The sequence below is a fragment of the Hemicordylus capensis genome, chromosome 2 (assembly GCF_027244095.1).
Source record: "Hemicordylus capensis ecotype Gifberg chromosome 2, rHemCap1.1.pri, whole genome shotgun sequence".
Classification (NCBI taxonomy): Eukaryota; Metazoa; Chordata; class Lepidosauria; order Squamata; family Cordylidae; genus Hemicordylus; species Hemicordylus capensis.
The window spans coordinates 401,404,998-401,431,466 of NC_069658.1; the positions used below are offsets into that span (position 1 = coordinate 401,404,998).

The 26,469-nt window shown below is 46.2% G+C and overlaps 1 protein-coding gene across 1 annotated transcript; it reads left to right on the plus strand.

Moving 5' to 3' along the window:
- Positions 1 to 682: 682 nt before the first annotated feature.
- On the plus strand, positions 683 to 24,539 carry CARD14 (caspase recruitment domain family member 14). Its single transcript, XM_053300021.1, has 20 exons — positions 683 to 908; positions 1,757 to 1,894; positions 2,858 to 3,183; positions 4,450 to 4,614; positions 5,166 to 5,285; positions 7,407 to 7,532; positions 8,910 to 9,053; positions 10,726 to 10,857; positions 11,069 to 11,196; positions 13,096 to 13,190; positions 13,823 to 13,868; positions 15,430 to 15,619; positions 17,078 to 17,204; positions 19,181 to 19,418; positions 19,546 to 19,609; positions 20,398 to 20,509; positions 21,963 to 22,136; positions 22,495 to 22,598; positions 23,453 to 23,568; positions 24,053 to 24,539. Exons 1-20 carry the CDS (start codon positions 683 to 685, stop codon positions 24,258 to 24,260), a joined length of 2,979 nt encoding a protein of 992 aa, XP_053155996.1. The 3' UTR covers positions 24,261 to 24,539.
- Positions 24,540 to 26,469: the final 1,930 nt, after the last annotated feature.

Here is a 26,469-nt window from a genome sequence, read left to right on the forward strand (position 1 = left end):
AGCTGTGAAGCTTGAGAAAATACATTTTGATTTGCTTTTCTCTGTCCTCCAGCAAACTACCAGCCTCTTTTGCAGGGCCAGACTGGGGGCACTGAGAGGGCGGTGGAATGTATGTGTTATCTAAGAGAGCGCCTTCTTTTACATGATCCCTACTGCACCTTAAGATCATCCGAGGAGGTCCGTCTCCAGTTACCACTGGTTCGTCTGGTGGTGACGCAGAGGCGGGCCTTCTCTGTAGCTGCTCCTGGGCTGTGGAATGCACTCCCAGGAGAAATTCGTAATTTGAGATCATTGCCGTCAGGAGAGCCCTTCAAACCTACCTATTTGGCCTGGCCTTCCAGGGTTTTTAAATGATTAACTGTTTTAAATTGTTGCCCTGATTTTCAGGGCTTTTAGCTGTTTTATTGTGTTTTAATAGTTTGATTTTAATTGCTAATTTGTTTTAATTGTTTTTATCAAGCTGTGAACCGCCCTGAGTCATTTTGGAAGGGCAGTATATAAATCTAATAAATAAATAAATAAATAAATAAAGTTGGGAGGGTGCCAGGATTTGAGCAGAATGAGTAATTAAGGGTGGGAGTCAGGGCGCAGGGGCGCCCCGCGGGTGGGACTCACTGGGAATATGCCTTGTTGCCCTGTGGGCCAGCCCGAGTCTACTCTTTTGTCTCTACAGGTTCCCATTATGGCAAAGTCAGGAGGAGATGATGCCAACCTGGGAGATAAAGAGCTCCGTGACATGGATGAAGATCATTTGTGGGAGATGGTGGAGGGCCACCGCTACAGAATTGTGCGTGGTGTCTGCCCAAGCCGGCTGACTCCCTACTTACGCCAGGCCAAGGTGCTTGGCCAACTGGATGAGGAAGAGGTGTTGCATAGTCCACAGTTCAAAAACAGTGCCATGAGAGTAGGTGAGCAGCCTGGGTATGGCAATGTTGGCAAAACACAATAAGGCACAACTACTCCAAGCTCTGGGGCGGATGGCTATTTCTTCATTGCTCCTCTACTTCTGGAAGAAATGGGGAAGGAAGATAGCACAGCCCTATGGGAATTTTTCTGCATTGCCAAAGTTACAGTGATTATCACTTACAGATAGATTAGCCTCCAGGATGGGGCATATTCTGCACTGCTGAATTTGAGACAAGAGTGATCTCTACCTGTTAGAAGGATGGAAGAGTTGCAGCTGCCCTTGATGGCAATTTGATAGTGTTATCTCTGTAGGGAAGGCTAGCCATTGAAATGAAAGTTTTGCACTGCTACTATGTCTCTCATGGCCAAATAAAAAGCTGGACATTAGATGGAAAGAGGTGTTCTGTAGGTGGTGTCAGTCAAAGAAGTGTGGGAAAACTAATTATCTAGAATCTCTTAGTGAATCTTGGTAACTGGGCACTGAAGTTTCACAAAGGGGCCACATCTGCCCAGGCAATTATTCCTACAAAGACCAGTGTTGTAGAAGAGGTTGTGACTGGGTCTGCCAAGGCAGCCCTAGGCCTTTGACTTTTGAAACTTCCTCTTTTGCAAGACCAGGACCTTGCTGGCTGCTCTCATGGTTACAAATTGGGTAGTTTGATAATATAGTGAGGTTTTTGCCCAGCACAGTGTTACACAGGGTAATTAGTCAAACAAATGAGTAGCTGAAAAGGGAGACAGGGTACATCCAGCATGTTTCTTTATCTAGGCAGGCTAGAACCCTCTGCATAGGGTTCACTAGTCACCATCACCTCCATGTCATGCAGCTGCTTTGCTAATTCACTTGCAGGTCACATGCTAGATCTCTTGAAATCTCGTGGGAAAAATGGAGCCCTTGCCTTTCTGGAAAGCCTAAAACTCCACAACCCTGATATTTATGTGCTTATCACTGGCTTGGAGCCTTCCATAGACCACAACAATTTCAGTGGTGAGCTCTTTTGTTCTCTGTCCCTCACCCCACCCTTTCCTTTATAACCTATCCCTAGGGAGACAGTGGGTTGTTGAGAAAATCTTCAGTCCCAGAGTCTCAGCTGTGTGATGAACCCTCAGATGCCTGATAAATACAAAGCTGACCCTTGTAGATGTTGGCTCCTGAGGCAAAAAATCAAAACGGTATATCTTCTACACATAGACCCTCCACTCCTGGTAGTGAAAGTATAATCAGTAACTGTCGATGAAGGGGCAGTCAAAGACATTATGCTGCCTGAGGTGAAGGCCAATTTGTTGCCTCCCCATCTGTGGGTGTGCGAGAGCAACAGTGCATGCAGCCCTTGCACACTTCCTCACACCCATGCCTGGGGCGATGGCCTACTACCTCTACCCTCATAGAAGGGCTGCCTCTGTGCCTTGGACTAGGACTAGTCCAAGGATTCTAGTAGGAGAGGAGAGCTGGTCTTGTGGTAGTAAGCAGGACTTGTCCCCATAGCTAAGCAGGGTCTGCCCTGGTTGAATCTGAATGGGAGACTTGGTGTGTGAGCACTGCAAGCAGGGGCGTAACTAGGGGAGAGGGGGCCCGTGTTCATCCCTCTCTCTGGCAGCCCCCCAGAGTGAGGGAGATAATGAAGAAAACAGGGAGGGATGGAGCTGGAGGGCCCTCAGGAACTGGGGGCCCGTGTTCTTTGAACCCTTTCGTTCAGTTATAGCTACGCCCCTGAGTGCAAGATATTCCCCTCAGGGGATGAAGCCACTCTGGGAAGAGCCGAAGGTTTCAAGTTCCCTCCCTGGCTTCTCCAAGATAGGGCTGAGAGAGATTCCTGCTTGCAACCTTGGAGAAGCCACTGCCAGTCTGTGAAGACAATACTGAGCTAGATAGACCAATGGCCTGACTCAGTATATGGCAGGTTCCTATGTTCTTATGTAGGACAAATAAATTTCTCATTTCTTCCTTTAGACCTGATTGAGAGCTCCCAGCTGACTGAATGTTTGGCCAAGGCAGTGAGCAGCCTTCAAGAGGAGCTGAGTCAGGAGAAGCGACAAAAAGTGTCCCTGCTCCACCATTGCCGCAGACTGAAGGAGAACGCTGCTTGCCTGGAGGCCCAAGCTGAAAGCCTGAGGGGCATTGAGGCCGAATGTAACCGTATGAAGAGGGAGCTCAGTGCCCACTTCCATGAGTCACTCAAGCTTAAAGATGAACTTTATGGCCTCTCCTTGCGCTACAGCAGTGCCCTGGAGGAGAAGGACCTCGCTATCACCCGCTGCCAGAGCCTGCAGGAAGAGGTGTGGTAGGGTGTGGTACTCACCTGAGTTTGAGACATCGTCTTAGCAGTGACGGGCTGCCATCTATGACTATGAATGTGTTGATTACATGTTTTGCTGAAATCCCCCGTCTTTTGCCACTACTCTGAACTTAGTGATTCATGTGGGCTGAGCTGTTTTACTACAACTCTATAATGTTTTGGCAAGTAATCTGTAGCTTTCTGTACCTGAATGTTAGAAAGTATAGGAATTGTTATCCCGCATGGACTGTCTAGCTCGGTATCCTGTCTCCAATGGAAACAGCAGTTTTGACAGATTCATAGGAAATACAGTCCATTCACAGAACAGAAAACTGGAGGGAGATAATCTAATCTTTGAAAGTTCCTGATGCAACTCTTAGTCCTAAACCAGACATAGTGGAACTTACTTGCCAGTAAATGTGCATAGGATTGTAGGAGTAAATGTGCACTTTTAGTAGGTCACTTGCTTAGCTGGAAATAAGGTAACAAGCAAATCCATGAAGATTATGCAGTTTATCATATAATACAATTTAATGTTTATGAATTCCCTTAACAATAGTCTGCTGGAAGATGGCAGGGTTTGTTTATCAGAGGGTGAACTGAAATGCCAGGTTTCTTGCACACTTCCTGTAGAGCATGTACTATTACTACCACCACCACCACCACCACCTTCTATATACTGCTTTTCAACAGATGTTCTCAAAGTGGTTTTCACTTAACAAATAAAAATAACAAAGATGCTTTCCTGTCCCAAAAGTGTTCGGTGTCTTAAAAGAAACACAAGGTAGACACCAGCAACAGCCACTGGAGGGATGCTGTGCTGGGGTTGGAAAGAGACAACTGCTCTCTTTGGGTTACATATGGGAGAATCACCACCGTGCTCAGTTAGTGGGTCTATGCTCAGTTAGCAGGGGTTCAAGTATTATTATTGGAGCTACTTACTGGACTATCATGGCCTATATTATGGCATATATTATGGCCTATATTATTGATTTCTTTAAGATTGCTCATTTGTTCTTTCTTTCTCCTGTGCTATGATTGACCTTATCTATGCTGTATTTGAACTGGTGCTCTTTGAGAATATTCAGAGGTTTGGAGTATAGAAGAACACAAGTTAACACTTATAGACTTGCTGCATGCTTAGAAAACAGAACCCAAGGCCTCCAAGGGTCTTCTTCCCGAGTGAGGACCACAACTTGGTGAAATGTTCTGCTGGGTCTCTACTCCTAATACTGGCGACTTCCTCTTTTCTGTGTTCCAATGGCAGCTCTACCTGATGAAGCAGGAACTGCAAGGAGCTCAAGTGTCATCATACTGTGAGAGATCTCCAAGGTCAACTGGGGACATACAGCCACAGCCAGATGAGTTACTGATGCTGAGGGAAGAGAATGAGCGTCTCAAGTCACTGGTGGAGCTGGAGACCTTCAGTGTGGTAAAAAAAGAACTGCCAACTATATCTAGGAATATATTCTTGAAAAGTGTACTTAACGTTTCAGACCTAAACTAATTTCACAGTCATTTCCTTTTCTCAGGGAATTCTGTGCAGGGGGCTAGGGATCCCTAAAAGGGAATTCCCTGCAGCCTCATCAAAACTACAGTTCCCAGGATGCTTTAGGAAAAGCCATGACCAAGTGTTATAAGAACCAATAGGTCTGCAGCATAAATATGGCCTCAGTATGTTTGCACAAATCCTGCATCTTGCAGACTTCAACTAGAAACATGTAATTATTATTTTTTTTCTTTTGCAAACATGTGGAAGAGGACTGAAGGTAGTTCACACTCCAAATAGAGAATGTTGTTGCATAAGTCTATGGCAATTGCATAATGTATCTCTTTTTTGTCTTTTGGTAGTTTGACTATGGGGACTTGAGAGTCAGATCTTCATAGAGCTAAGCTCCACATGTGGGTTTCATCTCTGTGAATCCCTCTCTGGGCAGGGATGGGAGTGGAGAAGCCGCTCTCATGAGCTCTTGATTTGTCCAGGTGCGGAAGGACATTCTAGAGCAGAACCTTGACGAGGCTCTGGAGGGCAAGCAGGAGCTGCTGAACCGTATCCACTCGTTGAGAGAGCAGGCAGTGTTTGCAGAGAATCAGCGCAAGCAGGTGAGAGACTGTGCTGGGCTAACCATGGGGTGGTTGCAGCGTGCTTTCCAGATGACATGCTGCAACGGGGTAAAATGCTTTGGCTTGGCAGGGTCATATTGAAAACAACCCCCAGAATCTCAAACTTCTACAACAGGAAAATACAGCTATTTTTCTGCAACGGACTTGTAACATTGTAGCACTATAATGCAAAGATAAAATCCGAAATAAGGCATCGGAAATGTAAATGACATCTTGCTGTCAGCGCAGGGACTGCAGTGTCACATCCCAGGAAGTACGGAAGCACATTTAGGAGGTCCGTAGTGACCCTGCTGTAAAGTTGAATCTGGAAAGCACCAGGAGGGGTTAATCTTGTTCCAGCCCATAAGTGACCTCAGGAAGTTCAGCTAGTGTAATTATATCAGGTCCCACTCCCCTCCCTGTCTTCTGCCCTGTGTCCAGAACTGCAATACATAAGAGGAACAGGACCACATTGTTCTGTTTCCTGTATGTGTCTTCTAAACTTGTAGTCACCTGTGCCACACCCTGACCCAGTTAACAACAAATTTAGTGTTATTAGTTTCAGTAAATCCCCTTGCATTATACCCTTGCAGGTATAAGGAAGTGAGAGCAGCATTTTGATAACTTAGCAACACTGCAAGGAGAGAGTTCGGTCTTGTTACGTCATTTAATCTCATATGGTTAATGAGCAGGGTTAATGCTCATTATCAAGGAGCAATTGGAGCACAGCCTGAGCTATGAACCAAAGTAGTATGTCAGCCAACTGGGATGACGAATACTGTTCATTGTGATTTTTGAAAAGGTCTACACCTCTAGAGATGAAGAAGAGGTGATATAGCATTTCAGTGCTTTCAGCATGTCATCATGCTTTTATTGTCCTGACCATCAGGCTTGCAGTGGCCAAGTTTGCCGTGGTGGTGTTAAAAGTTTTAAAAACACACCAGCTACTATAAAATGTTGTTGTCATCAAAGGAATGGGAATGAAAATGGGCAAGAATTTATTTATTTATTTAAAATATTTCCATACCACCCAAAACTTGCATCTCTGGGCGGTTTGGAATTAAAATCATTTAAAACATTAAATGAACTAACAATTAATACCATATAAAACATTAAAAGCATTAAAAACCCAGTATGACAAATATTAAAACCATAAATCTGATTCAAAGCCTGTGTGAATAAATGTGTCTTCAATGCCTTTTTAAAAGTTGCCAGAGATGGGGAGCCTCTTATTTCAACAGGGAATGATCTCCAACCATTACTCCATGGTGGTGGTGGGGGCGGGGGGAAGAGCACAAGCACTTATTCATTTTATTCACCCTAACTGTGATTCTAAACCTGACCCTAATGTTTCCTCTGTGGGGGGGAAAGGACTGTAATTTCACCCTATTCATTTCAGGGGTGGTTTGAAGGAGGGGCACACAGAAAGTGGCAAGTGCAACTATGCTGTCATCACCTCTTGGCCATCTCTAGCAGGGCAGACGTGGCTAAAAACCACAATGCGCATTCATCCCCTGAGATGGTACCCATGGACAACATTTGTGGCCTTGGTTCACGAACTAAAAGTTCCAAACCGCATCTCAGCCATATAATTGCTGGTGACCTTAAGTAAGCCACTAACTCTCAGTTTCTCGGGTGCCAGTCTGGAATTTGGTTTGGTTTGGTTTTGAAAGCTGGCCTACATTTACAGGTGTGGTGTTAAGGGTGATTGACATAGCTTTGTGTATTAAGGAAAAACTTGTGAAATAAGACTGCTGAATTAGATCGTATTAAGAAGTTTGGTTCTATCTTTTCAGGCTTGAAGAATTAAGGCAGTGGTTTATTATAGGGTTAATTAACAGCATGTCTAGGAGGCGTTTGGTGTAGCCATGTGAACTGTCACAGTGCTTTTCTTAGCACAGAGGTTTGTGCTACAATAAATGAATTAGCATTTAAGGTGCTGCAACTTGCAAGACTTAGTGACAGGCATCCTGACTAAATTTAGTAGAAGAAGTCCTGTTGAATTTAGTAGTTATTTGGAGTAACTCCTGAGTAGTAATACTGAGTAATTTAGTCTGGATCTCCTTCAGTATTTATAACAAGATGCTACTGTCTTCCTGCCCTGTATTCCCCCCCACTCAGTGCTGGGAAGAGAAGGAGCACACGCTGATTCAATGCCAGAAGATGAAAGTGGACTGCGAGATCTACAAGGAGAAGATCAGTGCCCTTCAGGCACAACTGGCTGACCTGCAGAAGGAGAGAGATCAGGTACTTAGAGGTGTGACCAAAGCGGGGGTGGGTGCAGGGGGACAGCTTCTCAGCACAGAGAGGTTGCCAAAGCAAAGGAGACAGCCTGCCCAATTAGGAGCAGGGAGTCAAAGGTGAAGTGTGCAGTCCGGACTGTGTTGAATCCTGGCGACCACAGAGCCCTGTGGTTGTCTTTTGGTAGAATACAGGAGGGGATGACCATTGCCTCCTCCCACGCAGTATGAGATGATGCCTTTCAGCAGCTTCCTATATCGCTGCTGCCCGATATAGGTGTTTCCCATACCAGCAGGGATTCAAACCGGCAACCTCTGGCTTGCTAAGTAAAGTCCTTTCCCCACTGCATCATTAGGTGGCTGAGTAGGGAGTAGGACCCTAGAATACTGCAGTTGCAGATGTTTGTAACAGAAATTCTGTATCAGGTAACAGTTGATACGTAATGTCAAGCATTAGGACTCTGCTCCAGTAAAACCTATTTGTTTGGTCTGGCCTTTCAGGGTTTTAAAATTGTTTTTAAATGTTTTTAATTGTTTAATGGTTTTAAATTATTTATTTGGTTTTGTATTGATTGTTTTTAAATGATTGAGTCGCGAGTTTTGTTTTGTACTTCTGCACTGCCCAGAGCCTTTTGGGTGGGTGGTATAGAAATGTAATCAGTCAGTCAGTTGCTAATTGTGAGATTATAGTGGACAATGAAGATTCAATGGTTAATAATATAGCAGCAGTTGTAACAAGACTTGTTTTCTAAATGAAATTTCTCATGTAACTCTGTGACTCAAAAGTATGCATGTTCGGAACATCAGATGATTTCATGCAGTATTACTCAAACGAGATAATTTCCAAGAAGGTGAAACAATTTTTATTGTTGGGCATGCACATGTGATGTGCGCATTCACGCAGGCGCATCTGCATCTGCTACTTCCGGTAAACATAGTGAAGGGGGCAGCAGGGAGGTACGCTGCTGCCCTGGGGGATGTTTAAGGAACCGAGCGCCGGCGGGAGAGAAACAGTGTGGGGTGGGGAGTGCATTCTCCCTCACCCTTAAAGCTGCAACCCCCCCGCCAGCGGAACCAGTTGCCATTCGAACCAGTTTGGTGGCACATAAAGGGCCTCCGAACCGGTTTCATGCAAATCCCTACTGATGGCAGTGCTTGAGCCCCACTGAGTCCTACCCACCCCCCATTTGTGATGATACTAAAGCGGCATAGCCTAGGAGCCAACCATGACTTTCTTCAGATTTCCTGAATATTTCATGATGTTTTGATTTCTTTCTGCATTTTGTACTGTTCCCTGCTGGTGTTTGCTGTTGAGGGTTTGCTTCCTGTCTGTCTTCTCCCCAAGCCCTTGTCTATGGTGTGTTTCTGTCCTTTCTCCCACCAGGCTTATAGTGCAAGGGATACTGCTCAACAGGAAATTTTCCAGATTCTGCTGGAGAAGGATTCACTCCGTCGCAAAGTCTTTGAACTCACTGATGATCTCTGTGAGCTCAGGAAGCAGGCAGGCCTGAGTGGCTCAGCATTGATGGTAAGATCCTTGAGAAAGGATCATATGCATGGCAGGGGAAACCAAGACTGATCTCCCTTAGGATTTGAAACAGAATGGTGCGTCTAATCCTAGTCTCAGGCCCTATGCTTGAAATATTGCCTTATAAGATCTAGGGCAATGGTAAACCCCTCCTGTCTTCTACCAAAGACAACCACAGGGCTCTGCGGTCGCCTGGAATTGACACCAACTCAATAGCACACATTACCTTTTAAGATCCAGAACAGAACATGGCTCCCTGTACCCACATTCTTTCTATTTCTTCCCTACTTGTTTGCACAGGGCAGGGTCTGATATTGCTTCATAATGCTGCCACTCTTGGTTTCTGATTAAAATGGGAGATACAGTTGATTCTTGAACCTGAAAAAGTTTACTTTTAGAGTGTGTAAGAGTAAGAATCATTCTGCTGCATATGAAACTCTGACCCAGATTTGGGTCAACTATGAATGATCTAGCAAACCTGGCTCTCAGCTGTTGCGCTACAAGTCCCATCATCCCCAGCCAGAATGTATTGTGGCTGGGGGTGTTCGGAGTTATAGTTCAACAACAGTTGGAGGACCATGTTTGCCCACACCTAATTAAGCACCATGCAGAGTTGAGGGCTGACATATGTGGCAGAGTAGCTTCCCCAGACTAAAAGGCAGCACAACCTGAAGAACACCACATATTTGTGGGAAACCTGATGCTGAATTATTTGGAGTGAGACTGACCCTCTCACATGAGTCTACCCTGCATTTTTCCATGTGTCAGTGTTCTAGGTGGAAGGAAGCCCAGCCCAGCCCAGTGACTTATGTAGACTTGCAGCAGGCAGTCTCTTCTAATGGCAGGCAATTCTGCTGCATCTTGGTTTTGGGGACGGTACTATGCTTAAGTCACACCCACTGCAGGGACAGGGCAGAACTACTTACTCTTCACAAAGGCTGGCTGGAAGAAGGCACAGTCGTAGCAATGATTCTTGCAGAGAAGTAGTAGGCAGCCTCCATGTAGCTGGATTAGGGGCGTAACTATAATATGGCAAGGAGAGACAGTTGTCTGAGGGCCCACTACCATGGGGGGGCCCCCAGAGGCAAGTCACATGACTGATTCCCCCAGCCCTGCACCCGCCCAGCCTTCCTTCAGTTGTATTCATCCTCCGAAATTGATGTGAGTGTGAAGACCTGGAGCTACCAGAGCAGCATGTCTTTCTCTAGTACTGTTAAATGACTTGCATCGTCCACAATTTACAAAACCTTTTTAGGATGATGTTCTATTGTGGCACATAGGAGATAGATAGACAGATAGATAGATATGCTTGTTGTTACCACTATTCAGCCTCATTTAAGATTTCTTTACTTCATGAGCTGAGCTTTAGTAAGGGGGGGCATTTTAAAATCTTGTCTCTGGGCCCCCTACAACCTTGCTACACCCCTGAGCTGGATACTTTTGTTCACAGGAGCTTTTAATGAATATATTTGTCATGGCATACCAACAGTTTTCTTGTGTCATATTCATGTTTCTCAGCGCATGTTTGTAAATAGCGCATGTTTGTAAAAGTGGTTACCTTTATTGCCTGCACAGCTGTGGAACTGCTCCCTCCATTTTTCCTCTCCTGCACCCCAAGCCTTGCACTCCTTTTGATGTCGGGTTCTGAAAGGACTCTCTGTGTTTTCCTTAGCAGGTCCAGGGGAATGGGCCTACCAGCTCAGAGCCCAGAGAACCTTGTCCAAAGAGGAAGCAGCGTCTAGTGCGCATGCACGCCATCTGCCCCCAGCACGACAGCCAGGACAGCTTCTTGAACATGTCTGAGGTGTATAGCCCTCCCTTCTCCAACCCTTCGCCCTTTCTCTGTGGGCAAGACACTCTCCACATGGCACCTTTTTGGTGCCAGTGAGAGCCCAAGGGTTTGTCCTGCAGAGTTCTGCTTTTTAAACCTTGGGAATAAGGGTATTTATCGCCCTAAAAAAGAAGAACCATGTGGTGGTGGTGTAACGGCCTGACTGACTCCTCCTGTGTTGCAGCTCTGGTCCGATTTAAGCAACAGGTCAAGTCAAGAGCTAGCTGGGAGCGTTCGGTCATGCAGCCCGGTCCCTCCTTGTAAGCATTCCCTACAGAGGAGAGCCATGCAAGATTGCTCTTTTCCCAGGAGGTGAGTAAGGAGGGCTTTCCCAGACTGCATATTGTGGAGTACTGCTTGTCTATCTAGACCCAGGTTTATGCAGTATGTGCGTCTCTGCCTAAAAGTAAAATTCAAATGGTTGCTACACAAATTTTGCAAAGCAGCAGGCAAATTGATATAGGCTGACTGTTTTGCCATTGTTTATCTTCTATATATTTATTTCTCTTAGACGTACCCGTCGCTAATCCCATGTGTGGCAGCTCTCGCAAGAGTTCAGAGAGCTGCCGGATAGCGATGGGGACGATAGTGACAGGGATGGGTAGGCAGCTGATGGGCTGGGAGTTCACGGTGGTGGCAGGCGGGCGGGCAAACGACAGTGCCGGATGGCGGGAGAGCGAGGAGGCAACAGCAGTGGAGGCTGGCAGGGACTGGGAGGAAACTGCAGCAGGGGTGGGCGAGGAAGAGGAAGGAAATGGTGAAGGGGGGGGAGACAGGTCGGTGAGAGAAAGCTGCAATGGATGGGGGCTGGGAAGAAACAGCCATATGGGGAGAACTAGAGACACAGATGCTCTGCGCCCGGCCCAGCTAGTTTTTAAATATTGCTTGTAAATCGCCCCGGAAATGATCATACTGGAAGACACAGTATAGGATAGTTTAAGCAAATCAGATGCTTTAAGAACCCAGATTTTTTCCACAACTTGGATAAAGGGCTGGGAGCAATTAAGACTAATGTGGAGGGTAGCTGATTCTCTTAGCATTGGAAGCCCTCTAAAACCTCATCTAGATTCCCCCCCCCCCACAAGCCTTGATCAGATGCTTTCTGTATATTTTCTTAACAGCCATGAGGCTAGAAAATTATTCCTGTGATTCTGCCTATACCACCAGAGTTCTGTGCAGCATAATAGTATTTAAGGCTATGCACACGAGCACTCAAAACCAGGCTAGGGCAGCCCAGCCTGGGCTTGGCTGCCTGTGTGCAGTGCTGGGATCAAGCCCAACTTTAAACCATGGCCCTTTAGCCAGGGTTAAGGGCACAAGTGCTCCCTTAAGCCTGGCAATGGGGTTGAGCGCACCCTTAACCCCAGCGCTGGGGTCGTGTGCATTTCGGATTGCACGCGCATCCCAAGCATACACAGAGTTGGGCACCTAGAGCACTTGACTCCAGGAGAATCCACCAATACATTGCACTCATCACACGGTGCATTGAGGCATTCCTGGAGGTCGGGAAAACTTGTCCCAGCCTCCAGAGATCAATGCTGCTCCATGAAGCGCAGATCGTGTGGTCGCGCACCAGCATGCTGAAGAGGAGCTTGGCAATTGTCTGGGTGGTGGGGCGCTAGGTCCATCCCTGACTTCCCCCCACCCACTGTTTAGGTTGTGAGAATAGTCTTTTTGTCATGTGGAATTTTAGCTCCACTGGACACATGTGGATCTATTATAGCCTTTATTCCACTTATAAAGAGGGAAGAGTTTTAGTAATTGCTATTAATTCATACAGTACTTTTTCACATTTAAAATATATTTTAAGAGTTTCACGGTTTGAATAATAATACAATCTAAACAATAAAAAACACAGAGTTCACAAAGGGGAAAAAATTCTTTCCAGTGTAAGATGGCTACAATAAGAATTTCAACCTTATAATAAGAACCCTGCTAACTGGGCAAAGAGTCACCTTTTTAATGTGGCAATTCTCTTTATTTAGCAGGGGGAGAGTAGCTGGCCCTGTCCACCCCCAGCACAGTACCTCCAGTGACTGGTGCTGGTGTCTATGGATACAGGAATCCATTTATCTGTAATGTGCATTGGGCATCATACTCTGGATCTTTGAAATGATTGCTTTACTTTGCTGCATGTTAAGGCTTGTCTTGGCTGAATTTACCTCTTCAGTTCACACTCTGTTATTTTTCTCTCATTTCTATTTCATATAGCAGTTCCCATGAGTTTCTGGAAGAGGATTTTGCATTTGGCTCAGAAGAAAAAGTGGAGGACCCTTCTTTTGAATATGAGATGGTGGGGAAAGATGGTAAGATCTCCCCCCACCAAAGGAATGAATATAGAATATTCATAATAGTAGAAGCAACTCTCTTCCCAAGTTTGGTGTCTCTGAGCAAAGAAAATAGGTTCTTTCCTTCCAAAATTGCAGTTCTGTCCAAAGTGCAGGGACAGACTGTGGTGCCTGAGGTGTGGCACCAAATGCTGCCTTGCTCCATGGGTGGAGGTCAGCCCCCTTTCAAAATCAACCCTTGCAGGCTTTAAGGGGGGGCAGGGAGGAGGGAAGGTTGCCAGCAGCCTCCTCTTCTCTCCTCATGCTCTTTCAAGCTTTGCTAGGATCGTGAGCAGAGATGCTCTTGTAAGAATCAGGCTGCTCCAATGGCAGCAATGGGGTTGGGGGATCTTGCTGATCTGCTGACACCTCAGTTATCTGCCACCTGAGACATCCACCTCACGTGGCCTCATGGAAGCTCGCCAAAGGGCTAAAAATCCAAGTGGGCTCTTGGTTTGAGAAAAGCCACCAACCAATGCTATTAACCACAATTAAAAATTTGTTCTTAAAAGTACATTACCAAGATTTGATAATCAGATCTGCACTGGAAGTGAGGAGAAGATGCAGAAATTGTACACAGACTTACTGACTCATATGTTTCCTGGTTACAGATAGCACCTCCCTGTTTGGCCACATGAACCCTTGCATCTCCGAGAGGTAAATACCAAGTACATGATTGCCCCAGGCAATGCTAGCCTGAGGGCTGAAGAGTCAATTGAATAGTTAGTGGCAGGAGCTTGGTGTGGCTTCCCTCAGCAAGGTTTTAGTTGGGATGTGTATGGCAGGACAGAACACAAAGGCAAGGGATGGGTAAGTCAAAAGTCACAAATAAACTGGGGTCCATCTAGAGCAGGGGTGCACAACTCAGAAGTACAGCCCAGTGGGACAGAACCAACAAGGACTTGGTGTGCGGGGGCCAAGGTCAATTTTCAGCCCATTCATTATTACATTAATTATAAAACTATTAATGAAAGTGAGGGGCAGAGGGTTAGGGGGAAAGAGGGGTGGTGTCAGTGGGCTCTGACCCAGGAACAGGGGACATCTGGTCTCAATCGGCCAGCTGCACTGAGCTGCTGCTGCTTGTTAGCAGGACACACTGATTAGGGAGACCTAAAATATGGCTACTGCTCTTGCTGAAGAATATTCCTACATGCGGGCCAGCAAAAATGTCTGCACGGGCCAGCTCCAGCCCCCGGGTCTTACGTCTTGTGGCCTGATCTAGAGCAAAAGACACCAAGTGGTGTCAGTGGAAAGCTGAGCCTGAGGACCAGGGAATCTGTCTGAGTACAAATGGCAGAGAAGAATAAGGAGCAGGATGCTGGCATGGCCAGGACAGCAAGTGAGGTGGACCTAAGAAGGGAAGGAGCAGCAGAGGTGGGAGATAGGTGGAGAGTTTTAGGAGGAAGGTACACTTGAATAGCAAGCTAGGTAATGTTTTGGCAAAGGAGTGTAGACTTCCCTGGAAGTAATTATATTTAAGTGGGGGGTCATCAGGGGTCAGCTGCCCGCTGGTTCCAAAGGTGGTTCCATGAAAAGTTGTAATGCTGCTGAATTAGAGCCCCTTGCTAGGCCAAACCTTGCCTCCGAGGATGCTCAAATGCAAGTCTCTCTGAAGCAAGGTTTAAGGCCCAGTATTCCTGATAATTTGCTGCACTCTGACACACACACACACACACACACCCGGGCACAGCTCTTGTGTAGTAGCTGGTATTGCTGCTCCTCTGCCAGTGCCTGGCCACTTCACCAGACCTTGATGTCTGTACCAGCTGTGCAGCCTGTATGGGCAGGACTGCTTGCTTTATATAAGGAACGTGACTGAGATTCCCACAGCATTTGGTGACAGAGACTGGAACGCAGCCCTGACCTTCCAAACACTGGAACCCATGAACTATCCTTCCACCGATGCTTTTCTTTTTAACACACAGCTTAAGGCAGCATGCCTTAGGCTGCTGGACTGGCCTATTTTAATATCCAGCCAAGAATGCTTGTTTTCTCCATAATGCACATTGGGGTACTAAAGCTTCAAATCAAGGATACCCTGCCTAGATCCAAGTAGTGTTAGGTCTTCAATCGTCCTCCCTCATGGATAGGTGATAGTAGCTCAATGAGGCCTGGGTGGGAGCAGTGGCGATGGAATGAGGAGGTGCACATATAGAAAATTCTGCTGGAAGCAGAAGCCTGACCCTGACTCGGTTCCCACGGCTTCTTCTCTCCCCAGTGTACCAATGCGCCGGCGGCTTGCTCAGCGCTTCCCAAGCCGCATCACTACCATTGCCTTCCAAGCCAATGCTTTGCTGGAACAGATCAACATCATTGGGGGCAACCAGACGGGCATCTTCATTCATCAGGTCACACCTGGCTCTGCGGCTGATGAGATGTCTTTGTCACCAGGCCAACAGATAGTGCTGGTGAGAGCTAGAGCTTTTTCACCCTAACCCTTTCCAGATGACGCCCTAGAACAGCAGCACCATGTTTCGGCTTGGCAGGATTGTGTTGAAAACGACCCCCAGAATCTCAAACTCCTACAAAGGGAAAATACAGCTATTTTTCTGCAGTGGACTTGCAACGTTGTAGCACTAAATCGCAAAGATAAAAATCCGAAGTAACGTATCGGAAATGTGAACGGCACCTTGTTGTTGGCGCAGGGACTGGTTTCACAACACAGGAAGTACGGAAGCACACGTAGCAGATCCATAGTGACCCTGTTGTAATCTGGAAAGCTCCCAGAAGTCCTATTAAAGCAGGGCTGGTGACCAGGAGCAGGGCTGGGAATGACCATTGCTGCCTGAGACCCTGGAGAGCGGCTGCTGTGCCTTTGTAAAGGACCTTTCCCCAGACAATGCTTTCCCCCCCATGGATATAACACTTGCTGGAATTGGACCCTTGACCTATATAGTCCAGGAAATGGTCATTCCCAGCTCTGCCACTAGAGACCCAGGGCGGGGGGGAGGGTTGAACTTTGGACTGTCTGCATGCAAGCATGTGCTCTACCACGGATCTACAGCCCCTTCCCATGAAGTTAGTGCAAGCGAAGCCCTGTCTCCACAGTATGAATGTGTGTATGGGCACTCCCCAAGTCTCTTCAGATATCCCATGGCATGAACATAGGAACATAGGAAGCTGCCATATACTGAGTCAGACCATTGGTCTATCTAGCTCAGTATTGTCTTCACAGACTGGTAGCGCCTTCTCCGAGGTTGCAGGCAGGAATCTCTCTCAGCCCTATCTTGGAGAAGCCAGGGAGGGAACTTGGGAACTTCTGCTCTTCCCAGAGCAGCTCCGTCCCCTAAGGGAAATATCTTGCAGTACTCACATGTCAAGTCTTCCATTCAAATGCAACCAGGGCAGACCTTGCTTAGCTAAAGGGACAAGTCATGCTTGCTACCACAAGACCAACTCTCTTCTTCATGCCATGCATGGCATGAAGCCAATAACTCCCTGGTAAACCTGTTGGGCTACCTTCAGAGTGATACATTTCCACAAGTATTTCCACTGGCACAGGCCTAATAATTTGCTAGAAAGTTGATTGGGGGAAATGGTTCTGGAGCAGTGGCCCATACATTTGGTGATCTTGAGTACAACCTTAGTATAAGACTTATTGTTCACCTCCTGCTCTTACTAAGGCTTCAGTGTCCTCTTCCTCTGCCAAACGACTAGTGCATTAGGTAAAAAGTGCCTAATGTGCTTCGTAAAAAGTGCCTTTTTACATTTGTGTCATTCTGACCTGAGCCTTGATTTGGAAACAATGGGTTGCCTCCAAAGGTTCGTGTCTCTGTCTCTTCCACTGGTTGCTCTGGACACCAAGTGAGCACCGCACCCCCCTGACACACACACACTTTTCTTTTAATCTCTTTAAATCTCTAAAGGTGGATTACGGAGTTATGGAGCCAGGTTTTAAAGCTATCCTGGAGGATGCAACGCTTGAAGAGGCTCTTTGGGTCCTGGCAAGGGTGAATGGCTTTTGCTGCCTCTCTGTGCGGCCCAACATGGAAGGTAAGGGTACCTGCTTGGTTGGAAAGGCCAAGAGTCACTATGAGTCTCACAAGTAGGGGCGTGCACAAAACAGATTTTTATTTCATTTCGAGCTTGAAACAAAATGCAAATACTCGAAACATTTCATCAAAACATTCAAGTTTGTTTTGAGAGTTTCGGCCATTAGGTAACAATTGGAAAATCAAAACACCCCATTGTTCCCCATGGGTAGTTCCTAGGGAAACCAAAGTGGGTTGGGTGGTATGGCATGATGGGTGCTACCTACCATCTAACCCTCAAAAGTAATGGGCAAGCGGGTGATTTATAACCTTTCCCCTGAACCCCCATAGGTTCCTGTGAGGAAAGATTAAAAATTTGTTAGAAATTGCCTGCTTGCCCATTCCTTTTGTGGGTTGGGTGGTAGGTAGCACCCATCATGCCACACCACACAACCCATTTTGGTGTCCCTAGGAGCTACCAATGGGTACAAGTGTTCCCTATGGCCGTGCACACATTTTGCAAATGTTCCTTGAAAAACACTACAAGCCCACAGTAAAAGGGAATCTGTCCCTCTTGACACAGAACACACATTTCAAACACAGTTCAAAAATTGTCAAAAAAGAATCACTGACCTAGAATCCACTGCTACCCACATTGCCTATGCTGCAGTAACATCATTGGCACAAGTTGCTCTCTCACACACAATTATGATTCCTTACGTACATTCCTGGCATTACAGCAGCTGCCATAGCAGCACCCTTACTTAGCAGCAAGCATAGCCGTAAGCTCAACTAGAGCAACTTCAGCCACATTTTGTCTGAGTACATCTTGCAATGCATATTGCAGAGCAGACCACAGCAGTGAGTGAAGCACTCAAGGCCAGACATGGAGCTCTTTACAGCAATCACCAAGAAATCTCTCTCTCTCTCTCTCTCTCTCTCTCTCTCTCTCTCTCTCTCTCACACACACACACACACACACACACACACACACACACACACACACACACACTATCCATTTCTCGCCACAACACTATCTCACAAACAAGCCTAACCACAACTCAAGAAAGGCACCCAAGTTCTTCCTTTTTCAGTCTGAGATCCAGCAAAATTGGATAGTTATAGCAGCAATGGCACAGCATATTATACCCAGTGCTGAGAAGTGAAAGCCACAAAATCAGACCTCCCTCCCTCCTGATGTATCCTCCTCTTGTATAAGGGCTCTCTCTCTCCCTCTCTCTGCCTCTCAGTCCCTTTGAATACATTTTGAAATTTTCTCCAGAAGTGTTCCCCCCTCCCTCCTCCCAGCCAGTGGGGGCACAGTTGCCCATGACAACACTTGATTTATATGAGAACAAGCCAACCAATAAGCAAGGAGATTGCAAGACGATCAGAAGCCAGTGCCAGAAAATGAATCTGGAAGAGGAAAACAGCCCCCCAAAATGGCGCTCAAAACACTCAAAATGATTTGCACTTAAAATGGGGTCATTTCGTTTTGACCTTGAAACAGGCCCTTTATTTTGAAGGTGTTTTGTTTTGAGTTTGAAACACTCAAAACAGCCATTTGGAGCTTGAATCATTTTGAACTCTAATCCTTTTGCACACCCCCAAGTCACAAATATGCTAGGGATCCATGGCATCTCCAGAGAAGGTCCTGCCACGAAGCGAGGTGAGGCCACAGATCTGTGGGGTGGAAAACGGACCTAACTTACAATCTCTCGCAGAAACCCTACTTCAACCAATGGAAGCCTTGCAAGAGCTCTTCACTGAGGATGAGAACTGTTTGGTGAAATGTACCACATTAATTTAGTGTGAATCGGAAGGGTGCCATTTGTATTTTTGTCTCGGATATCACAATGTCTTGGACCAGCCCTGGATGTCTTGCTAAACACGGGAGAGGGCCCCAATCCCGGAAGCAATATCTATTTTGCATGCCAGCCTTCCTCTCCCCCATGCTATGTACAGCTTCTTAGACACAGCATTTCTCTCTTCCACTAGGTTACAAGAAGCTGCTGAGTGACCTGAACTCCAAGCTGGTGACATCTGGCGACTCTTTCTATGTTCGGTCCAACCTGTGCCTAGAGAGGCAGGCCACTGGGGAGCTTCCGGTCAGGTGCCATGACATTTTGCATGTCACTGACACAGTTCATCAGGGCCAGACCCAGTGGAGTGCCTGCCAGGTGAACCCCTACACCATGAAGGACACGGATGCTGGCACCATCCCCAGCTACTGTCAGTGAGTATCAGCACTTGCACAGGCCTCGAGAGTGTCGTAACTGCAACAGTTCCCATCGGAGACAGTTAACCCACATAATGGCCAAGGAAGAGAGCCTCATGTCTCCATCTTCCTTTTCTTGCTCTAGGGCACAGCAGCAACTCATTGTCTTGATCCAGGAGCTGGCCCAGCAAAACACAGTTTCTCGCAAGGTAATGGGGAAGATCTTTTGGCATCACTCTAGCAAGGATTCACAACTGCCCACTGCAGACATCCCTGCATTCAGTGCAAGGAGAGGGTGAGTGGGGGTCATGCCCCCTGTGCCACTGTGCTTGCTGGGCATAGCCCCTGATGTCCTTGCCTTCAGCACTTGTCTGCAGAGGCCAGTGCTGATTGTGGAGAAAATTTCTCACCATGATTGGGAAGCCTGGCATTACTCCTCCTCACCATGAGTTCAGGCTGAATAGGGCTTATGACTGTGGTATATGGTCGGGCACAACTATAAGTCAACCCATGGGCAGCTCTGGAGTTGTCTTGTGTAATCTCTGTCAACAGTTTTCGATCTAGTTTGTCTTGACTTGCCACAAGACACCTTGCTGCTTCTCCTTACCTGCCCTGCTATGTGGTGATCCTTTGTGGCCAAAGAAGCTAAACTTACAGGCATCCATTTTGACTATGACCTGCTGTTGGCAGTATTAAAGCATGAACTTCTGTAAGGGTGAACTTATGCCCACTTATATTCAAAGCTGGAGGATGACCAGAAAAGCAAGACAGAGCCAAGGAGGAAATCATTTTCATCACATGGTTCCTCCAGCCAATAATATCCACAATGTGGCAGGGAATCGGTGTGATAGTTGCTTGAAATGGCAATATGGCCACATGAGATCCCTGGTTTAACTCACATAGTGCATAGAATGTTGGGTTTTCTCTGATACCATAGTCCTGGGCCAGATCTCCACGTTCAAGAGTCTAATGCAACATTTCCCTTTTTGTCTTGTAGAATTCTGGCACACAATCCAAGTTGGTGCGTATTGTGAGCACAGACAACAACAAGATCAATCCACTGTGGTCATCTATGGACTGCAGTCTGTCAGATTCTAGCAAGCCAGATGGTGAGTTCCAGCTAGTAGGGACTATTTATAATACTAGGGAGAAAATTACCCCTGTCCTTAAGTGATGGTTTTAGAATAAAATGGCCTTGGGATGAAACTTTTCCAGAACAGTGGCCCATATACTACTCAATGCAATGTGTACATTGGGAGGATGCAAGCACGCAGTTGAGCAACTGTGCTCTTGTGCAACTACAAAAACCCTGCAAACTGCATTTACACAAGAGTAATCTCATTATTTCCAGTGGGATTACTGTTGGGCTAATGCAGTTTGCACTATTTTATTGAGTGCAGTTTTATTTGCACTATTTTTATGAGTGCAGTAGTGCTACTGCATACTTGCATCCTCCCAATGTGCATACTGTGTTGCATAGTATGTGGAACAATGTCTCTCGTTCACTTTTCCTTAATAGGGTGTGCATGAATCTGTGTCACAGAACTTGAGACATGCCTTCTGCCTGGTGCTGACTTCATTCTTCTTCTCTTGGATCATTTCCTTCTCTTCCCTAGTGCTTATTGCATCTCTGCAACCCCTTGTAAGGAAGTAGAATTAGATTGGTTTAGATCCTGGTTGGAGGATGTCTTCTGCCTTAAGTTCTCTCTAGAATTCAACTCCCCAATATAACATCACTGACCTCCAGTTCACCCCTAAGTTTACCTTTTTAGCTACATCACTCCCTTCCTACTCCTTCCAGCTGGGAACCCCATGTAAGCCATTTGAGATCCATGACTGAAGATATAGTTGTAGTAGACAAACTTCCAGCACCTTAATCCCTATATCCTTTCTAGAGTCTTGCCCCAGTCACATCCTTATCACTTCTGCTGTCTACTTATCTATATTGTCTCATTCCATATTCTATTCAACACTTGAGAGAAGTGAACTCCATATCAGGTGAGCTGCTGTTACCTCAAAACAGAGAGGTTGTTGACTCCTGTCTTCCTCTCATGCTTAACTATTCTCACATTAAATTTGCTCAGATGCAGAATTAATGTGTGGATGTACTCTGAGGTATATAAGCAAAATTATCCTGTAACCTTTTGTGCACCATTGGCTGTAAACTTCCATTCTACTGACTGAGGCTCTAGGCACCTCCATTTTGAATAGCACAGGTACTAATATTTTTAACAAACTTAGAAGCTAAAATTTTCTAGGAGCTGACCAGGGTGGCAGGCGTAGGGTAGGGAATCTGCATCCTGACCTCTATAGCAACCAGTTGCCAGACCCAGCATTTTGGGTGTGAGTGATTACTGGGCACTGGGATATTTGCACCCAAGAGGGATACTGAAGAATCATGAAGCAGATTTTTCCACTTGTAACATCTGATATGAGATAATTTGAGGGGTGCTGTCTACTACATCTCCCTACAGCTATAGGTCAAAAGGTTAAACAGCAAGTGAGATTCTTGTACCTTCCAGCCCTTTCCTCCATGACAGCTTTGCCCTTCCTACCTTCCAGTGTGCCCCAAGATCAGCCTCCACACCAGAAGCTGTGTCACTCTGATGCCCTACACTCTGGTCAGACCCTGCAGGCCTGGCCGATCCCGTCCGGTCCTCTTGGTGCCTGCACTGTTGGGAAGAATCCTGGCTGACAAACTATGCCCAAACAAGAGCTTTGAGAAATGTCCGGCAGGTATGTCTTAGCCAGGCTTGGTTGTATAGGGAGGTGAATATAGTTGGCTGCCTTCTGTGGAAATTAGATAAGCAGTAGGCAAATGAGCAACCATTTGGGACCTGGAATCCACTGGTCTTTACTTAAGGAAGAGGCCATTCAAGGTATCCAGTTGGAATTGGGGGTGGGTTCCTTTTGTAATCTCCAGTTTCTATCAGCATGAGTGTCTGATCTCAAAGCACACTATCCACCATATTGACAGCCTTGGTACATTTGCCCATTTTCTCCTCTATTGCCACAGCTGTAAAATGTAATTTGGAGTCACTCCTAGATCTTTTGAAACTGGGTCATTTAACTGATTTATTTCCTGTGTCTGCAGAGCCCCAGAGTGAAATCCAGAACAGAGTTGCATTCCCTGAAAAAAGGGAGATAAATGGCAGCTGTGGTATTCCCTGTCAAGCTCTGGAGATGCTAATGAATAAGGTAATTAGGATGTGGGGAAAGGCTGTGACACAGGAATACATCCCAAACTATCCGGGTGTCATGGCTCAGACATCTGAGTCAGAGGAGGAGTGCGAGGACCTGGTTGGGAGTACAGGCTCAGAAGCACAGCAGCAGGATTTGGATGTGAGAACAGACTCTGAAGCTGAGGTGGAACAGCAGCAGACAGAGGAATCTGAACAGGTGGCAGAGATGAGGGCTGAGGAGACTGATCAGGAGGAAGCTGGAATTTCTCCTGTGTTAAGAAGACGTCTCAAGAGAAAGGCTCAGTGGGAGACACGCAGGCACAAGATCTCACAGGAGAGGAAATAGAAATGCTGAGTCAGGAAAGCCTGATTGGCTGCCAGTTATCTTGAGCCCTATATTAAGCAGATGCTGTTCCTGGAACAGATTACTGTCAGCAACGTTGCCTATCGCAGACAGTGTCTGTACTTAGGAATTATTGAACCTTTCGTGTTTCAGCCTGTCCTTGTTCTGTTCATTCCTTGTTCCATTATTTTCAGTTATTACTCAGTTATCGTAGAGGGGGGTACCTAGTTTAGTTCAAGGGACTTTATTTTTGTTTGTTATTTTTTTCTTTGTGAGTCATTTTTTGCTTTTGTTTGTGCAGCTAAGCTGCTACTCTTATCTCCATACTTTCTATTTAACTCACAGAAGTAGAGCTGAAGGGATTGTAAATCCTGTCGGGTCAGCCGAGCCAACAGATTTACGACACTGAGGCACTAGGTCTTCTACCCACTTGCACAGCACTTACATGCAAATATCGCTGACTCACTGTAGGGCAGTGCTGGAAAGTGTGCATACCTTTTCAATCTCTCTCCCTGACCACCTCCTAGGATGTTCATGCCTGGCTGGACCTGGGCCTGGAGAATGTGTCAGAACTGCTGGCTATGGACATCTATCCTATCATTATCCTGGTCACTATCAGTGAGAAGAACGGCAAGAAATTCAAGTAGGTGCTTGACACACAGCAGATGTCAAAGGGCAAAGCCTCCTTCTGTCCAACCCTCGTATCATGCTAGGGAGCCCCTTCTCATGATATACTGGATCTAAAGAGCCAGTATACAAGTTGTGTAGGTAGCCATTCACATGTTGAGTGAGATATCTGAGGAGTAAGCTATAGCCACACTATATGACCACACTCCTCACTGAAAGGGAATCTAATGACAGCTGTACCAACTGCCAAAAAGAATAGGGAATGGGATTTCACATAGCTTTCCTGCCCACTAACCCAATCCTCGGATCTCCGCTGCTCTGCCGACTCTAACCGCCATTCTTTAGCTGCTTTACAGTGCAAATTTGGTGCTTTTGCTCCAATAACCACCAGGCCCTCCGTCCTTTTCTGGCCTATATTACATGAAAGAAATTGGGCTATATGAGAGAGAGGGTCAGCTTCCAACTCACTGACTCGCACACATCAATGGCTTTCGTTTTAGGAAAACCTTACAGCGCCTTGGAGCAACGGAGGAGCAGCTTTTGGACAGTGCCCGGAAAGAGGAGGCCCAGCTAGAAACAGTGCCCTGTCTGTATGGCACCATCACCCCCGACAGCTGGAGTGACCTCGATTCTCTTACCAGCTGCGTCCGTCTAGCCGTTGCGGATGAGCAAAAGAAGGTGGTGTGGGTGGAACAAGTACCTCACTGATTGCTTTGGTGACAGGCCTGAGACACATTAAGTCCGTAGGCCACAGACCTACCCAGGACAGATCTGGAAATGCTACTATTTATTTGGGGACTGGGGTATATCCTAAACCTATGACAGATTAATGAGTATATCCTAAAGCTATGACAGATTAATGAGAAACCTGTTTATTCAGTGAACGGTGGAACAGCAGTTGATTTGTTTCTTCTTTTGAACTTAAGGCTCACCTACACCCATCTTCCACTCTGTATACTTTTTGGGTGATGATGTGCTTAATATTCCAGAAGCGATCCGATACATCTAGAATAAAGTGGAACTATTATTTCCTGTGAAATTATGGTTCTGTTAATGCAGCCAAGAATTCCATTAGCCTTTTTTGTAACTACTTCACAATGCTCATTCATGCCCAGCTTTTACAGAGCTGCACAATTCTGGACTACCTGAAAATGTTGGACTACAACTTCCATCTTCCCTGTCTATTGGCCAGTGTAGCTGGGGATTTATGGGAGCTGTAACTGGCAGGCCAAAGTTGTGCAGCCCTAAGCTTGTAGTAGTCTGCAATCCAAAGATCCTTATCACCTGTTCTGTTGCCAAGCCAAGCAATCTCCTATCCTGCTCCTGTGCATTTTGAGTCTCCCCCCCCACACACACACACTTCCTAACTGCAGAAGTTTTCATTTGTCTCTGGTGAGTTTCTTGGTGTTAATTCAAGCCTAGTTTCCGATTCTATCAAGATCATTTGAATTTTAGACCTGCCTTCTGGAGATGATAGCTATCACTCCTGGCTTTGCATGACCTGCACTCTTGATGTGGATGTCTTCCTTCCCTTCATTGAAGTCACTGGCAAAAAATATTCAGTGTTAGGCCCAGGGCAGAACCCTGCGGTACCACAGTTAAAACCTTCCTCCAGTTTGATAAGCAGTTTTCCCACTAGTTGTGACTCTTCTTGACAGTATTATCATATAGCCATCATTTGACCAGTTTGCTACCCAAAATATTATGGGGAACTTCATCAAATGTTTCCATCCACAGTATTCCCACAATCTGATCGAAAAAAGGGATGATTCAAGTCTGGCAGGATTTGTTCTTACCTAATTAATACTGGCTTCTACTATTCACTGCACTGTCTTTGAGATGTTTATAGACTGTTTAATTATCTGTTCTAATATCTTTCCTGGAACTAAAGTCAGACTAGACAGTTTGAAGTTGCCCAAATCCTCCTTTTCACCCCTTTTAGAAAACAGGACATTAGGTCATCTCCAATCTTATAGCATCCTGCCCATGCTCCAGGATTTCTCAAAAACATTAGACGTTGATTCTGAGAGTATATCTGCAAGTTTCTTTTAGTATCCTAGGATGCATGATGCCCCCTTTAAGGATAAATATTGGGCTTGCAAAATGTCCTGTAAATAGAGGGGTATGTGTGTGCACAAGGAAGGGGGTATTTTGAAAATTGGAGCATTGGTCACTCACTGTGAAGGCTCCTTCTTGCTGCTGGGTTCAAGGGCGGCTCACATGTGGGTTATGCGATCCCCTGTGACTCCGGCAGGACTAAGCTAATTAGTTTCACTTTTGAGGCTTGGAGGAACTAACCCACCTAAGTTCTTTCAGGCCAAGATGCTATAGGTACTTCAGACTCTAAAAACCTGGTAGAAACTAGGAATAACAACATGTCAACAAACTATCTGACCAGATTACTGCTGCCATTCCTGTATGGTAATGTGGTCAATAATAAAAAATACTGTAAAATAAGTTGTTCAGAAAAATATGCAGACTATGGTCCCCTGGTTCCTGGACAGTATACGCCGGCATCAAGGGCAGGTCAAGACACCCTTGGACCCAGCAGCAAGAAGGAGCTTTCATGGTGAGTGATCAATGCTCCATCCTCTGCTGCTGGAGTCCAAGGGCGTCTCACATGTGGGGACATACCACAGCCCTAAAACCAACCGTGGTGGTGGTGCGGAGCCGGGCACTTACTGTGCAGGAAGGACCTACTGTAGGACATGCCTCCCAAAAGCCACCCGAGTGGAGGAAAAGGCGTTTGGTGAATGTGGAAGGTGGCTGCTCTGCAGGACCTGAATCGTGATAGAATACTCGAGGGGGATTGTTTGTTTCTAGCCTAGCCTTCTCCTTGCTTGCTAGCTTTCCATACACATGGAGATGTGGGTATGGACACTTTCAAAGCAGCTCTCCCATGTGCATCCTAAGGGGC

Coding starts and splice junctions, on each gene's coding strand:
- CARD14 (XM_053300021.1), top strand. CDS start 683: ATGGCAAAGTCAGGAGGAGATGATGCCAACCTGGGAGATAAAGAGCTC. Junction 909..1,756: donor AAACAGTGCCATGAGAGTAG/GTGAGCAGCCTG, acceptor ATTCACTTGCAG/GTCACATGCTAGATCTCTTG. Junction 5,286..7,406: donor CAGAGAATCAGCGCAAGCAG/GTGAGAGACTGT, acceptor CCCCCCACTCAG/TGCTGGGAAGAGAAGGAGCA.